Genomic DNA, 17,417 nt, shown 5'->3' on the forward strand with positions numbered 1-17,417 from the left:
ATCATTAACATTTTTATGAATCCAGAAGATTTTTCTACACTAAAATTGTTTTATTACAATGCTGCTTTAAATATATACAAATAGGGCTTCCCTGGTAGCGCAGTACTTAAGAATCTGCCTGCCAATGCAGGGGACACGGGTTCGAGCCCTGGTCCGGGAAGATCCCACATGCCACGGAGCAACTAAGCCTGTGCGTCACAACTACTGAGCTTGCTCTCTAGAGCCTGTGAGCCACAACTACTGAAGCCTGCACGCTTAGAGCCCATGCTCCGCTACAAGAGAAGCCACTGCAATGAGAAGCCCACGTACAGCAACGAAGAGTAGCCACTGCTAGCTGTAACCAAAGAAAAGCCCACGCGCAGCAATGAAGACCCAACACAGCCAAAAATGAATAAATAAATTTAAAAATATATATATATATACACACAAAAGCAGGACTAAATAAACTTCTTATGCCTATAGCCTTTATATTTACAAATGAATACAAGCAAAAACTTTAAAATCGATACAATTTAAATTAACATAATAAAGTGTTTACTTATTTGCTTCAACGAAATCCTAACTGGTGTCCACAATATGAATTGTATATTGATTGCTGTGCAAGCCTTCTTTTGAGCCCCAAGATTTTTAACAAAGGTAAAAGTAGGGAATAGCATGGAATAGGGAAGGAGGAAATGAACACTGAATTGTTGGTTACAATAGCTCACTTTTCTAGAACTCTTTTAGGGGGCTAGTCTAAATTTGCTCAGTAATACCAGAAGAAATATCACAAAGCCCAAGCACAAAAGCTCACAGCAGAGCCCCTCAAACTCTTGACTATTAGACATAATTCTAATGGTGATCACACAGTAGATAAGAATACAAAAAATAATATGGCAGAGAGTTGCTTCAGAGGAAATACTCTGGTAAGGGAGAAAATATGTGAAGTAGATACTACCACTCAAAAAAGCCTGACAGTCTGAAATAAACCTAAACCTAGGGAACACAGCCTTATATATCTTAATATGTTCCAAGCACATGAATATGTTCTAGTAGAACACAGTAATTCTTACTCTTCATGGTACTGAAATTGATGTGCCCAGAATCCTGTTTAGAAAAGCAAGAGAATGATTACTAACACACAATTATCTACCACCCCTGCCCCCAATAAGGCAGGAATCACAAATTTAAAAGCTAATTCAAAAAAAAAAACCACAGGAAACTTTACCTTCCTTGGACAAGAATCAAATGTCAACTGTTCAGATGCAAAAAAGAATAGCAACTGAGGGCTTCCCTGGTGGCGCAGTGGTTGAGAGTCTGCCTGCCGATGCAGGGGACACGGGTTCGTGCCCCGGTCTGGGAAGATCCCACATGCCGCAGAGCGGCTAGGCCCGTGAGCCATGGCCGCTGAGCCTGTGCTCCGCAACAGGAGAGGCCACAACAGTGAGAGGCCCACGTACCGCAAAAAAAAAAAAAAAAAAAAAAAAAGAATAGCAACTGAACTGATACTATTAAAAAAATCTCATTGAGGTCATTAACTGACAGTCTACCTAGCAAGTTCATTCTTTATATTCTTCCCAGAATACCCAAAGAGAGTATGTAGACTTACCAGTCAGCACTGCTTTGGCAGACGGGTCTGCTAAATCCAATGCTGTCCTTCCATCTGTATTTCGAATGGTTGGCTCAGCTCCATGCTGTAAGAGCACTGCAAAACAGCAACACTACCTTTCAAAATGGTAATTGTGACAATTTGATTTTAATAAATCATTTTCTCAAAAATTCTGGTCCAGGGGCTTCCCTGGTGGCGCAGTGGTTGACAGTCCGCCTGCTGATGCAGGGGACATGGGTTCATGCCCCGGTCTGGGAAGATCCCACATGCCGCGGAGCGGCTGGGCCCATGAGCCATGGCCGCTGAGCCTGCGCACCCGGAGCCTGTGCTCCACAACGGGAGAGGCCACAACAGTGAGAAGTCTCAAAGTAATTTAAAGACTTTTTATATCCTGATAGTATGGTAAATGTTATATTTTAAAGATAAGAATATATAAAATATTCCATTATTTAATGTATTAGACACATTTAATTTATCTCCCCTAAGCTCAATGTCAGATTTTCCTTTGCTAAACAAGTGAGTAAGGACAGATAAAGAACTAAAAGGCAAGTTTACTTGAAAGCTTGTTTTCTCACACCAAATGAACACTGTCTAGAAAGATTACTCTATAATAGCAAAAATGAAATTTCTAAAGCTGTGAATAGCCCAGGAATAGGGATCTGCGGGATTAAAAAAAAAAAAGAAAGAAAGAAAAAGAAAAAAGCACTCTGTAGAGTTAACAAATCCCCAATCAAAACTGCTACATTACAACCCAAAAAGCATAAAAAGACTTGTGCTATACTCTGTACATATTGCTATTTGGTTATATAAAGATATTCCATCACAATGTATAAATAAGGAGCTGGGGAAAGACAGGCAAATACATGCAAAAAGGGAAGCTCAGCTCCTGTTCCTTTATAGGGTTAATGTTCATTCCACTGTACTCCTATCTCTAACAGTGATGTCCAATAGAAATAAAATGTGAGCCACATATGTAATTTAAAATTTTCTAGCAGCCAGATTATAAAAATAAAAAGAAACAGGTTAATTTTAACATATTTTATTTAATCCAATATACCCCAAATATTGTCATTTCAATATTTACATTTATATTGTAAGCAATATAAAATTGAGATATTTTGCATTCCTTTTCTTTGTACTAATCTTTGAAATCTGGTATGTATTTTCCCCTTACAGTACATCTCAATTTGAACTAGCCACATTACAAGTCTTCAACTACCATACTGGACAGTGCAGATCTATAACTATATTTGGAAAATCCTACATTATTAAAGCTAATTATTTATATGCCTGAAACTCAGGTACCAGAAAAGGATTCTGAGCAGAGGGCAGATAACACAAAGGACAAAAACAACCAAAAAAAGATAACACACAGGAAAGGAGAACTGGACAGAGGTTACTAGGTAATCCTTTTCTTATCTTTATAAATTACCTAACCTAATTTAAACTAAGCTCATGACTTCAGTATAAGGTGATTTGGGTTGGTGGAGGGCTGGGAGAGAGAGAAAGAACAATTTAAGTCTAGCATAGAGCCCCTAGACTTTTCCTAGTGCACAGAACTGGTTTTCTATCTGTCTCAAGGATTTCAAGTGTCCCTGTTTTGCATCAGGAAATAGAGGTAAGGTAGCAGTCCAAAATCTGACTCTGTTAAGCTCAGAAAAGTCAATACCGGGTTAATGACAATTCTCAAATAAGCAGCCTTCTCGCGTATAATTTTCTGTCAGTGACCAAACTGTTAAGCAAATCCTATTTCATTCATTAAAGTATCCTAAATGACTGACAGTTTTTCCTTCAAATGCTTCTTGACTTATCCTGCCATTTCTACTCTCCTACAACCACCCTAGTTCATGCCTTCATCATTTCTCATCTGCATTATTCTATAGCTTCCTAGCTAGTCTCCCTAATGCCATCCTTTCTACTCAGCCCTCTACCACATCACTCTTTCTAAAATATACTGCTCTCACCACACTGTCCCCTCCTTAAAAGTTATCAACGATTCCAAACTATTTACGTAACAATATCAAGCTCCTTACCCTGGAATCCGAAGCTCCTTATAAAGAAGTCACTACCTACCTTTTTGACCTTTCTCCCCAGTACTTCCTGGGAAGACTCAGGAAGGAGTGACTCAACTCCAGCCCAGTCACTGCACTCATTATCCTCTAACACTCTGTTCACTTCCACCACGCCTTCATCTGGTTCTTTGTGTGTTATTCCCAAGAGAATCCATATTTCTAGAGAAGAGAAATTCTGTACTACTCTATTCTCTAAAATACTTAAGCTCAGTACCACATACAAAAAGACACTTAGTAAACAGTGGTTGGATTAATCACGAAATGTTCTTAAATACTTAAATTCAGCCTGGCAGAATTTGATCACATTAACAAATGAATTCAATTAAGATCGAGAATAGTTACAAACTATTTCAGAAAAATTCTGGAATGTAAACAGTCTTACCAATGCAAACATCAATCTTTCCTTTAATTGCAGCTTCATGGAGAGGAGTATAATTCCAATTATCACGAGCATTTGGGTCTGCACCATGTCGCAAGAGGAGATTGACTACTTCAGCATGACCAAAAGAGCATGCGTTATGAAGAGGAATAAGCCCCCCATCATCACGTGCTTGGACATTTGCACCATTCTGAAGCAAATATTCAACTACATCTTTCCGTCCAAAACCTAGAAGAAAACAAATGATCCACATTTAAATTCTCCAAAGAAAACATATCAAATTAGAATCAATAAGTACAAGCCATGCTAAAATGTTTTTGGATGCAAAACAGTAACAGATTCAAGAATTCATTGATGAAATATATCATTAACTAATCTTAATTAGAAAGTCAAAGGGTCTCTCCAATACATTAGGTAGTACTACTACTAACTTCAGAGGAAGGTTATGAAATTAGTGACTGAAAGCCCAAAGTTCAAACATTTCCCACTCTACAATAGCATTCCTAATCGCAAATGATGAGTTCTGCATATTTTGTGTGCAGACATTTTCAGGTATTCAAAGTATATACTAACCAACTCTTGGTAGAATCCCTTTCCCACATGTATCTCATGAAATGTTTCTATTGAACTGGGGGACTATGAGACAGCAACAAAAATGTTTGTATTTGTCTATGTAGTGAAGATAGAGAGAGGTGATACTAGGCAGAAGTGTGATATGAGGTGTCTTCAAAGGAGCCCTTACTTTGCCACCTGCACAACACAAGCAACTTCTGCCTAGGTAGGAGGCCTTCTTTAGAAATCCATGTCCCACAGTTCTGCTGCAATTGCCCCCGTAAGGAAAAAAAACAAAAAAGACAACTCATTTATACTGGTTAATAGATTTAGTACCAATGAGTTTCAATCTTTTACCATTCCTACGTAACAGCACCTGAAATCTTTTTACACTTGATAGTAAAAAGAAAAGGATTTCAGGCATATGTTAAAGTAGTTGGGGAGACATACCTGTGTATTGGGAGAGAGACAAAAGACCTTTACATTCATCTGAAATTTTATCAGAATATTCTTAAAACCACCAAGCCTGAATATAGTCCTTCTAAGAAGACCAGAGTGGAGTTGAATGAGAAAGCAACAACATACAATGTTTCCAAGGTGTATGTCTGAGGCTGGCCTGGCTGCAACTGAGGGAAGAGTTACATGACTGAAGAGATTAACTGTCTTGTTTTGTTTTGTCTAAACATTCTAAGCTCTATGTCACAGAGGTGGGTGTCTTTGATACTCCCTATTCTTGATCTTTGATTCTCCCTACTCTCAAAGAGTTTACGATTTAGGATGTGGAGAAACAGTAATCTCAATATACTATAACTGTCATAAAAGAGGTATATAGAAAATGCTACTAGAACTCAAAGAAGAGAATACCTAATTGGGGGAAAGCAGAGAACAGGAAGGACTATCCCAAAGGAGAGTCCAGTGATGACATGTCAGCTGAAGGCTTACAGAAAAATGAAGGGATCATTAGGAAAATGAGAGGAGAGAAGTGAGGTGAGGAGAAAAGAGACAGGGAGTGGGAAAAAGCTAAGCAAGGAAAGAGCACTGCAGTTGAAGCAGAAGAAATAAGATGTACACAGGCATTGAAGTGTGAAAGAGCTAATCATTCATAGTAGCCAGGACACAGAATGCCCAAGTAGGCAGAAGCCAGATGAGGAAGAACCTTACAAGCCACACTAAGGTGGTGCATGGATTTTGTCCTATAGACTAGTGTTTTTCAAGCTGCTTTCAGGCAATAGATTTAATGCAATTTTTTTTGCCTTAAAAAAACTGAGATATAATTGACATATAAGGTTATATTAGTTTCAAGTACACAACATAATGATTTGATACTTGTATATAGTGCAAAATGGACACAATAGTCTAGTTAACATTTATCACTATGCATAGTTAAAAATTTTTTCTTGTGATGAGAACTTTTAAGATCTACTCTCTTAGCAACTTTCAAATATATAATACAGTATTATTAACTACAGTCATCATGCTGTACATTTCATCCCCAGGACTTAATTTCACATAACATAATGCCCTCAAAGTCCATTCATGTTGTTGCAAATGGAAGATTTCATTCTTTTTTTACAGCTGAATTATATTCCATTGTGTATATACACCTCAGTTTCTTTATCCATTCATCCTTGATAGACACTTAAGTTTTTTCCTATGTCTTGGCTATTGTAAATAATGCTGCAGTGGCTCTATTTACAATAGCCAAGACATGGAAGCAACCTAAATGTCCATGGACAGATGAATGGATAAGACAAATATCATATGATATCGCTTATAGGTGGAATCTAAAATATGATACAAATGAACTTATTTATAAAACAGAAATAAACTCACATAGAAAACAAGCTTATGGTTACCAAAGGGGAAACGGAGTGTGTGTGTGTGTGTGTGTGTGTGTGTGTGTGTGTGTGTGTGAGACAAATTAGGAGTTTGTGATTAGCAGATACAAACTACTACATATAAAACTTAAATAACAAGGTTCTACTGTATAGCACAGAGAACTTTATTCAATATGTTGTAATAAACTATAATGGAAAAGAATATGAAAGAGAATATATATACATATATACACACACACATATATAAAACTGAATCACTTTGCAGTAACCAGAAACTAACACATTATAAATTAACTATACTTCAATTTAAAAAAAAGAAAAATAATGCTGCAGTGAACATGGGGGCGCACAAGCTTTTTTGAGTTAGCATTTTCTAATGAAATCCTATATAAAATTCCAATATGTGTCTCGTTCACTGCAAAAATACCCAATGCCTGGTACATAGCTGGCACTCATAAGTTGCAAATTAGCTGAATTCAATTTAAAACAATACTATTCAGGTTGAATCTGCTGCCTTCTCCTTCACAAAGACCCAAAGGAAATTACCCCCCTATTCCAGAGGCATCCTGTAGAAACAGTATGAAAAATACTGCTACATAACACATCAATGGTCACTGAAGGACAAGCAAATACTTACTAATATATTGTATATTTTAAACCCCTGTTTTGCATCTTCCTTAAAAAAAAAAACAAAAAACTAATAACATGCTAGAAATCAACTCCTATCAGCACACATTTTATTGACTGCAAGTACCAAAATTTAACAAGTTCCTTTCTCATGAATAGTTAGGTTGTGTCTAATCTTTTGCTACTGCACACAATGTTGCCAGGAGTAACTAAAGACAGAAGAGAAAACTGACAGTATCTGACAACTTCTTTAATTTTGGGAAAAGAGATGACTATCAGATATCTGAGACACAAAGTAAAACAGGATATTTTGTGAGATAAGATTATTTGTTTTTGGAAATGCTTAGCTTGAGGAACAAATGCCCAGTAAGTAGAAGGTTCTGTGGATTTTGATCTAAGGAAATTAGTATGAGCTAGCAACTGACATTTTGAAGTCCTGACCATAAAGATGGTGTTTGAAGCCATGCAAGAAAATGAATGAAGTTGACTAGAGAGCACTACTAGTTTTCTGTTTTGTTGAAAGAAGTGTATTTTCTATCAAGGATCAATCCCTTCTACACTGTAGCCCTTGCTCACCTTCTCAAGGTCTGCCCACTCACATCAGTCTCTCCCTCTCCACCATATCATTCCCGGAAGTATGTAAACATGTTCTATATCTTCCATCTTATTAAAAACATTCTCCCTGAATTTACTTTTCCATTTCTCTGCTCCCCTGCATATTCAAACCTCTAAGGATTGTCACCAGTTCTCTCATTTACTCTTCTCCCAAATCCAGTCTGGCCTCTTCCTTACAACTGCTTTCATCAAGGCCACTTACAATCTCCATGTTGCCAAACCCAAAAGACACATGTCTGTCCTCATCTGACTGACCTCTCAGCAACATTCGACAACTGACTACTTCCTTCCTTGTGAAACATCTCTCCGAGTTTCCATGACATCACACACTCCTGGGTTTTCCTTGTTTCATCTGTTCGTTTAACAAATGATCAGGCAATATCAACCATGTAATGGACACTTTTCTGGGTGCCTGGGACATACTAGTGTACAAAACAGCCCAAATCTCTGCCTTTGAGGAACTTCTACGGAGGTGGAGCAGATGAACAACAAATGCACAAAATGAGTACGTTAGAAGGTAATTAGAGGGAGACTTCCCTGGTGGTCCAGTGGTTAAGACGTACGCTCTCAATGCAGGGGGCCCAGGTTCGACCCCTGGTCAGGGAACTAGATCCCACATGCATGCTGCAACTAAGAGCCCGCATGCTGCAACCAAAGATACCGTGTGCTGCAATGAAGATCTGGCATAGCCAAATACATAAATAAATAAATATTTTTTTAAAAAGGTAATTAGAGAAAGAGTAGAATAAGAAGTAATCAGGATGTGTGTATGGAGTGGGTCATAAAATGGAACAGGGAGGTCATCATAGGCCTTACTGAGATGGTGACATTTGATGAAAGACCTGAAAGAGAGAGTGTTAGCCCTACTGACCAACTGTTAGAAGGTCAGAGTAAATGGAGCCAAGTAAGAAAGGGGTAGCATAGCAGGAGATGAGGTTAGAAGTAACGAGGACCAGCTAGAGAGGCTTGAGGATCACTGTAAGAACTTTGGCTTTTTTACTCTGAGGAAAAAGGGAGCGTCACTGCAGGGTTTTGAGCTGGTAAATTACATGGTATGACTTATATTTGAAAAGTACCCTCTGGCTGTTGTGTTGAGACTAGATTTAAGGGGGTTTAGGATAGAAGTAGATGAGAGATTATGGTGGTTTGGACCATAATGTGGTGGAACTTGTCAGAATATTAAGTAACAGATTCTGGGTACTCTGAAGGTAGAGCCTGCACAGTTTGCTCACATATTGGACGTGGGGTGAGGGTAAGAGTGAGGAGGTTAAGAGAGGTTGGGGCCGAGAGAGGAGTCATGGATGACTCCAAGGTTTTTGGACTAAGAAATGGAGTGGTGGAGTTGGCATCAACTCAGATGGGGAAGGCTACAGCCAAAACAGGTTCATGGCAAAAGATGAGGAATTCAGGTTTTGGACATGTCCTACTTCCCTGGGGGCTTCTTGCTTATTCTACCCCATTTTTAATGCCAGGATTCCTCAAGACTCAGTTCTCTACCCTCTTTTCCCCTCTTAGATGATCTCATCTTCTCCTATGGCTTTAAGCACCACATAGATACACAACCTGCAAATTTAAATCTCCAGTCTAGACTTTTCACCTGAATTCCAGGCTGTTTACTGGACATATCTCCACCTGGGTATTTCAAAGGCATCTCAGACTCAACATGTTCCCTAACTTCTCTTCATTCCACCGACACTGCCCCAACCCACTGTCTCCAGCCTGAACTACTGCAAAAGTCTCCTTAATTGGGCCTCTCATTTCTACTCTGTCCCCAGAGATCTTTTAAAGACAATCATCATACCATACCCCTGTTTAAAATAATTCACTGGCTTCCCACTGCTGCTTAGAATAAAATACAATCACGCTCCCATGGCCTACAAGGTCTGCTGCATGAACTGGCCATTACCGCCTTCTCAAACTTCATTTCATACCACTCTTCCCTTTCTGAGCTGTGATCCAGCTTTCTTTCAGTTCATCAAGTATGCCAACCTTACTTCAGTGGTACATGCTGCCTGTCTGCTTGGACTCCTCCCTTGCTCTTTGCATTCCTCATTTCTACTCACTGTCTAACCTGTTTAAATGTCTCCACCTTAAGAAGGCCATTCCTGAGCATTCTATTTACAGCAGACCATTCGGCACACCCACACATTCAATTCAGTTGGTTTTCCCCTCTCCTTCACTAGAATGCAAACTTCAGAAAAAAAACACAGGAGTTTTTGTCTTTGTTGTTCACAGCAGTATCTTCTGGCACTTATTAAAACTTGTAATTACTGTTTAGTACTTATCTCCTGGACTCTCAAGTTCCATAAAAGGGGATCAATGTCTATCTTAGTTCATCATTACTTCCCCAGTGTCCTTCACACTGCATGGCACATAACAATTTGTTGATATTTGCTGAATTAATATATCACGGTATGAGAAAAGGAGACTGAGAAATAAAACTAAGAAAGAATGGCGGGCTTCCCTGGTGGCGCAGTGGTTGAGAATCTGCCTGCCAATGCAGGGGACATAGGTTTGAGCCCTGGTGCGGGAAGATCCCACATGCCGCAGAGCAACTAGGCCCATGAGCCGCAACTACTGAGCCTGCGCGTCTGGAGCCTGTGCCCCGCAACAAGAGAGGCCGCGACAGTGAAAGGCCCGCGCATCGTGATGAAGAGTGGCCCCCCGCTTGCCGCAACTAGAGAAAGCCCTCGCACAGAAACGAAGACCCAACACAGCCAAAAATAAATAAAAAAGCAGTTTCTTTAAAAAAAAAAAGAAAGAAAGAAAGAAAGAAAGAATGGCAAAGCAGAAGCCACGAGGGAAAATTTCAAGGAGGGAAAGGCCAAATCTGCTGCCACTATGCTCTGACCTGAATCTTCCTTACCACAGCCTGGGTACTGTTGATCACACTGTCCTCCCAAGTGAGCCACCCACAGCTGCCCCAGTCAATGGCTCTGCTATCCCAGCCACGCAGCACCCACCTGGAAGAAAAGCTTTTAAAAAAGACTTAGGTTGGAGAGTAAGAGAAAAGGAATCAAAATAAAGAAAAATTAGTAAAGGTATCTCTTTCTTTGGAAAGTTACTTGATGTGCCCAAGCACTTTGAGAAGGATCACTATTTCTTCGGTGGTGATCGACACATGTGGAGTAGTCAAAATGGTGACTCACAGAGTAACTTCCCAAAAAAGGAGTGTGAGGTGGGCATAGAAATAGGTGTAGTAGAACATCTAGTTGTTACAACAGATAGTGTCAATTAGGAAGATATCTGTTCCAAAGGATCAGTGATCAAGCTGAAGAAAGGTCAAGTGTAGCCTTTTGTTAAAATACCATTGAGAAGAGAAGATGGCTGCCTCAAACCAGAGCCGAAGAGAGAGAATCGATACTGATGTGTCTGACTAAACACTGAAATTGAAGTTTTAGCTAGGGAGGAGACAGGGGGAGAAAGGGTTACGGTGATTTTATCTACATAGTTACCAACAGTCCAAGACACAGATGACTTCTACTTCAATAACTGTATCAACATGATTTCCTAGCCATTAAGAGGTCTGACACCCATCTGGAGACTGACTGACAGACCAGCATGTTTTCCAAGTCACAGTGTAAGGACTATATATGTGTGCAGAGGTCATGCTGCTATCCTGAGACAGTAGATAAGAGTCTGAGATTTTCAATGTTTGAAGCCACTTCTTGACATGAAAGGAATTATTTAGAGGGGGTCAGCAGGTAGCTAGTTCAAATTTTAAAATCTACTTTTGGAAGTTTGGTGAAACCTTAGCTTTAAATGGCTTCCCAAACTCTGAGGGTTAATTCCTGATAAAATCCCCATTCTTACAGTGTCAAGAATAGTTCAAAGCACTTCTGTTAAGTACTCATTTCTTGAAGAAAAAATAGTTTTGCAAGGTATATTCTGTTCATGCTCTCACTGGCCAGGTAAAACATGAATAAGCATATCCTCAGAGTCAATGCCAATCTTCATATCCTAAGGATCTCTTTATAAAGGAATCAGAAGCCTACAGTTAGCAGTCATGGCTGCTCAGGATACACTGTGGTTTATTTTATAACTATGGAATAGCACTCATCTTCAAACATGAAAATCCTGATGAAATCATACACTGAGTTTGAATCCACTATAAAGCACTGACAATGAAACAAAACAGGCTTATTTGGAAAGTAAATCTGCTGATCAATAAACTGTGTTACTTAATGGCAGGCATTGTCCCCTGTTCATTTCTGTTTACTGGATAAGGCTAGTATCTGGTATATAGGAGGACTTGACAAACATTTGTTTGGTGCATAGCTAATACTTTGTTGGAACAGTAAGCAAACGACCTCCACAGAAAATATGAAGTTAATGATTTGTGATGACTAAGAAAAGTAGTCTATACAATTTCTCTTTTGTCAAGTTTCGTTACAATCTAGATGCCATCAGTTTCAGCAGTCCCAGGAACTGTCTTGCCAACCATGACTATTGTTAACAGTATCATATTTTGCTGCTCTACTGGAAACATGCTTTCATCTGCATGGCTTCCAGAAAGCTGTGAAGCACTGGAAGTCACTATAGAGAAACCAACTTAGACTCTTAGGAAGTTTCATTGAGAGCCACCACCTCCCCCTTTTTACAGTCCAAAGGTGGAATGGGCCATTGATGATGCAGCTGGTCCAATATGAAATGACAGTGATGTCTTGCCAACCTAAAGGTAGGCTGGTGTCATGTAGGGCTTTGTCAGAAGGAAACATTCAGAAACAGAAAATGTCAACCAATGCCATGAAACAGAGAAGGCTCCTGTGGCCTAGGAGATGGGAATGTATAATCAAGCAGCCTTCAGCTTGACTTACACAGCCAGGACTCGTGTCAGATTTTTTTTAAGGGATATCATTTTATGCTTCTCATTTACTATTAACTTTAGTTTACTAAGATCTAGAAAAAGTACTTCCCACGTATATTTCTTGAGAATGAGGAACACAAGGGACAAGGTTTTGCCTAGCTCAACTTGGGACAAATAATCTGGTCAGAGTGGAAGAAACTTGGAAAAGGATGCCATGGCCTCTGGGGTGATGAAATTCTGACAACCTGAATGCGGAAATACTGTAACAAGTACTCCAGACTGGTTGTTACTGAAGTCAACTGCCTACCTCTAAATCCAACAAGAGCTGAGGAAACAGGTATAACTCAAGTCTTGATAATATACTGGGAGATCTGATAAGTCAAAAAAAATTCTGAATTATTAAATAGACTGGTTTTTATTTGATACTGGGGTTTTCTACTGATGCAGAACTTAATTATTCCCCACAGCAAAAACCAATCCTGGAAACAAAAGTCTATAATTCTAGCCCTAGGTAAGAAATGTGGGTACATTTTGTGCATCTCCCGTAATTATGACAGTGACCTACAGCCAAAAGAAGGAAATGCTTTTGAAACATTACTGGAGGTCTTCAATAGCACCATTTTGGGAAAGGATATCAGTGGCAATCACAAGAGCTATTATATCTTTGGTAGCTGAGTTGTTAAAATCTTCCATTGGAGGAATCATTCCACTTTCTTATACCAGTCAGAATCTGACTTACTGGTCCAATTGCCTACCCTATACAGAAATCCTTTCTACAGCATCTCTGAAAGATGCCAATCCAACCACTGTTTGGAGACTTCCAGCCAATCCCACAGTTGAACAGACTGTTAGAGGCAGTCTGACTCCTTGTAACCTTTCACTACTAGCCCCTAGTTTTGACTGCCAAGGCCAGAGGAGTCATATCCTCTCACTTTTCTACTTGACTATCTTACACATATGTGTAGATAGAAACATTGTTTAACCTTAGCCTTCTTTTATCTCTAGAATAAGTAACTCTAGTTTTCGTATCAGTTGCTTGTATAATAAGTTCCAGATGCCCTAGTTCTATTTCCCTCTTCCAGGGGAAAAAAACAAACAAACAAAAAAACCCCTCTTATATGCAATTCACTTAATTGAATATAATAAAGTTAAGTCTGACTAGTTCAATGTATATGGCTGAGTAGCATACTACAAATACAGAACAGTAACAACATGCTACAAATACAAAACAAGTGTTACCTTGTTTAACTAGAACTCTAACAATGCAAGTTCTTTTTAAACCTGTCATTCTCTAGCTACATACATATGTGTCACCTCCTTTCCACCATCTCTGTACCTGAATTCCCTGAACCTAATAAATTATTTTACATATTTTCCTACTGAATGATACCTCTCTGCACACTCCAAAGAATGTTTAAGATTCTCAAGCCAGGGAATTCTATTCCTCACTGCCCAGTCCCCCAAGTTCTAAGATTCTTGAGAATACTGTGTATTTCTTTCTTTGGCTATGATGGACAACAGGATGACTTTCTCCCAAAGATTCTGTCCCTCTTCATTTTTCAGAAATGAGCTCAGAGAAGCAATCTCCTTTACTGAGATCTGCTGTTTTCTAGGGGATTATACTGTCAAGAATTTCAGATGCGATTGCTTTTAGCAAAATTAGAGCTGTAGCCTTCCTACCACCAACCTGCCTCTACAAGTTTCATTCATATCCTGTGTGTGTGTGTGGGGGGGGGGGTGTAGGTAGGGGGCTGGTGGCAGAGCGACTGAAGAGGGAACAATTTTTCTCGTTAAGAAGTGACTTCTTAAAGCATGCTTATCTAAGAAATGTAATCTAGACCAATAATAGGAGAAAAGTTCCTATTTACATTGATTACTCTTTTCATTTGATAGAAGAACTTAACTCCTTTAGGACTGGCAATTGATTATTCCTTTAATCGAACTAAATATTTTACATGAAAAGACAGACCAAATTTTTTCTAATCTGTTCTATCGTGATTCACTTTATTTTTCATTCCTGTTCCTTGGAAATCCAAACAAAAGACAAAATCATGTCTACCCTACCCCCCAATAAAACCTTCAAGCTTTGATCGGCTTAAAAAAAATTTTTCCCTCCCATAGCTTACCCTATAATGTACAAACACAAGAAACTGCTTGGTCAGGCAGTTACATAGTCCCACCTACACTGAGCTTCCAATAACCTGCTTACATGCATATTAACATAACGAATAACTCACCACCTACAAAGAGTTTATAAAATATATTCTCCACATATTAAGAAAAATGTAGCTGGATGCACTTATTTAAAAATTAAAAAAAAAATTAAGAAAACAGGTTCTCTCTCATTAATCTAATAATAATTTAGATTGAATTTACTGAGCTAATTAAAAAAAGTTTCTAATATACCTGAGTTTAAATGCAGGGCTTTAAAGCTCTGATTTAATGTAGACTATTAGTAATTTTTATTTTATTAGTTTCTTTTATACCTTGACTTCTTAAGCTTATAACCTGTACCTGAGAATTTGGATAAACTGTGAGAGGTAAGTTGGTTCCTAAAATAAGTTTTCCATTTCAGTCTAAACAAACCACATGAAATCTATGTAAAAAGTACTTTGCAATGTTGGGACAGAACTCAGGGTGGGATGGTTGGGAGGAATAAGGTCAATAAGAAGCTAATCCATAATCTTAAGTCTCTAAATATTACTATTTTCAGATATGAACTCACTAATACAACAAATTCTTGAAAGGTAGCAACTAAGATCTTCTTTGGTTATTTTTATCCCACAGATCAAGTGAACAGAATATAAGTAACACTACCCCTTGGATTACATATCGTTGGTTATGACGGTTTGCCAAATCAGTTATTTAAATGCTTACTACACGGACAACCAGGACAATCCAAATTAGCTGAGGACAGGCAGCACTGATCACCAAAATTTTAGGCAAAATGGCCAAACAGAAGATTAGACTTCGGTATTCTTCATCCTTCCCCCCTTTCTGCTGCCCACAGGCTGTTTATAGTTCTCCCACCGACGGTCCCCCAAACCTTCTCCCTTAAAAGGCTCAATGGGAACCCAACAAATTTGTAATTGATGGAGAAAGCATACCTCCCAGTAGTATTTACATTTTCAAACAGGTACAGGTTAAAACAAACAAATCTCCCATTGGTAGAAAGTGTAAAAGCAATGCCTGTGAACAAGGAAATCTTTCTTATGCTCCTCTGCTCATCATTCCTACTCCAAAAAAAACAGAGTGCTTTAAAACATACCCTTCTGCTTTTTCAAAAAATTATTTTAAACAATCATGTAACGCACCAAGTGAAAAACCAGCATTATCGGAAGTATGAGACTCTATTCCCGCTTTCAACTGTGCATGGCTCACTTGAGGATACAGGTAATCACGATCCTTCCTCAAAGTGAAAAGTATAAATGCTTTATAGAAATAAGATGTAAATTTTAAAAAAACGTAATTCAAACGATCTAAATCTCAGAATGAGGCGAGATTAGTCCCAATTTAAATTGTAGATCCAAGCTGGAGTACCTGCACCATCTTTCCTCGCATTCTACTACTTTCCACCCCAACTTGTACGTGTCTGGCAAAGATTACCCGCCCGCACACAACCTAAGTCAGATATCAATTCTCCCAAACTTGACTCTTTCCAGTTCTAGTCTCCAGAAACTTGCTAATGACGGCTACCGAGGTAAACCTATTAACGCTAATGTGTCAATGATCAATTAAGCTGCTGCCCCTAAATCACATCCCTGCATTTTACAAAAGCATTAAGAACGTAACCCAAAGGCTTTTTAAGAGTTATAGTGGAACGTGCAAGAACGATAGATTTTGGAGATAACTGGCCTTTAAATCACAAGGTCTACCACGTCCCAACTCTTTCTAGTATGTAGAGGCCTTTTAGGGTAGTAAGACCGGAAGTTGGTACAGGTATTGTCGACACAAAACAAAGCAAAAAAGCCCAAACAAACAAACGAACAAAAAAACCCACAGCTTCCAGTGAGTGCGGCACACTCGCCCCCTAGTCCCCACTCCACGACATCGAGATGACCAGGACCGGAGCCCCAGGGGGGGAGGGCGGGGGCAGAGGTGCACTGTGTCTGGTTTCGGGCCTGCGAGCCGGGGTGCACAGGTGGAGTCTGGGGGCGAGGCGAGGCGGCGCTGGCCCCGGTTACCTGCGGCGAAGTGGAGCGGGGTGGACTTCCTCCCCGCCGTGTCGCGGCTGTTCACCTTCTCTGGCGTCACCAGCCTCTTGACTCGCTCCACGTCCCCGTTGCGGCACGCCTCGAACAGCTCCCGGGCGGCCGGTTCCACGGCCTCGGCCGCCGCGCCCGCGCAGGCCGCGCCCCCGCCAGCGCAGCGGCGGCCCGACATGATCCTGGCCGCCGCCGCCGCCAGCAGCAGCGCCAGCAACGGCAGCAGGAGCCCCGGCCCCGCGAGCAGGAGGGCGAGGCCCCCCGGAGGAGACGCGCTCAGGGCCCGGGCCGCTCGGATCCCTGCTGTCACCGGGCTCGGCGCAGTCCCATGGCCGCGCCGCCGCGCGCCCCTCGCTCGGCCTCGCGACCCCGGCTGCCCCGCGGCGGCGGCAGAGGCACCGCGAACCCGCCGTTCGACCTCCGAAGCGACGCGGAGGCGGAAGCTGGCAAGGCCCCTCCTGCCAGCTCCTCAGAGCCCTGGGAGCGCACGTGACGTCGCGCTGCGCGTGCGCACTGGTCGTAGACGGCCGGGCAGGTTTCGGCGAGCTGGGCGGTGCGGAGGGGTTTGTGGGAAATGTGAGGCGAGAGCCTCCGGCTTTAGGAGGAGAGGGGGCTTCGTCCCACCGCCATCTTTGTGGTGGGTTTTGCTGAAGTCGAGCGACTCTGCTTATCGTCTTTTTTAAAGAATGGATTTCGTGATCTGAATTTCATTATTACACTGAAAAGAACTCTTG

General features: G+C 40.5%; 1 protein-coding gene across 3 annotated transcripts in view; it reads right to left on the reverse strand.

The window, feature by feature from the left end:
* Window positions 1-16,997, reverse strand: part of TNKS2 (tankyrase 2) — a 62,837-nt gene extending 45,840 nt beyond the window's left edge. For all 3 annotated transcript variants that reach the window (XM_079900921.1, XM_079900920.1, XM_079900919.1), the window contains exons 1-3: window positions 16,663-16,997; window positions 4,043-4,267; window positions 1,589-1,684 (exon numbers count right to left, since the gene is read on the reverse strand). In XM_079900921.1, coding sequence (XP_079757047.1) covers window positions 1,589-1,684; window positions 4,043-4,267; window positions 16,663-16,861 — 520 coding nt within the window. In that variant the 5' untranslated portion in view covers window positions 16,862-16,997. The remainder of the gene's footprint in view (window positions 1-1,588; window positions 1,685-4,042; window positions 4,268-16,662) is intronic.
* Between the last annotated feature and the right edge of the window lie 420 nt (window positions 16,998-17,417).

Source organism: Stenella coeruleoalba, assembly GCF_951394435.1.
Source record: "Stenella coeruleoalba genome assembly, chromosome: 16".
Taxonomy (NCBI): domain Eukaryota; kingdom Metazoa; phylum Chordata; class Mammalia; order Artiodactyla; family Delphinidae; genus Stenella; species Stenella coeruleoalba.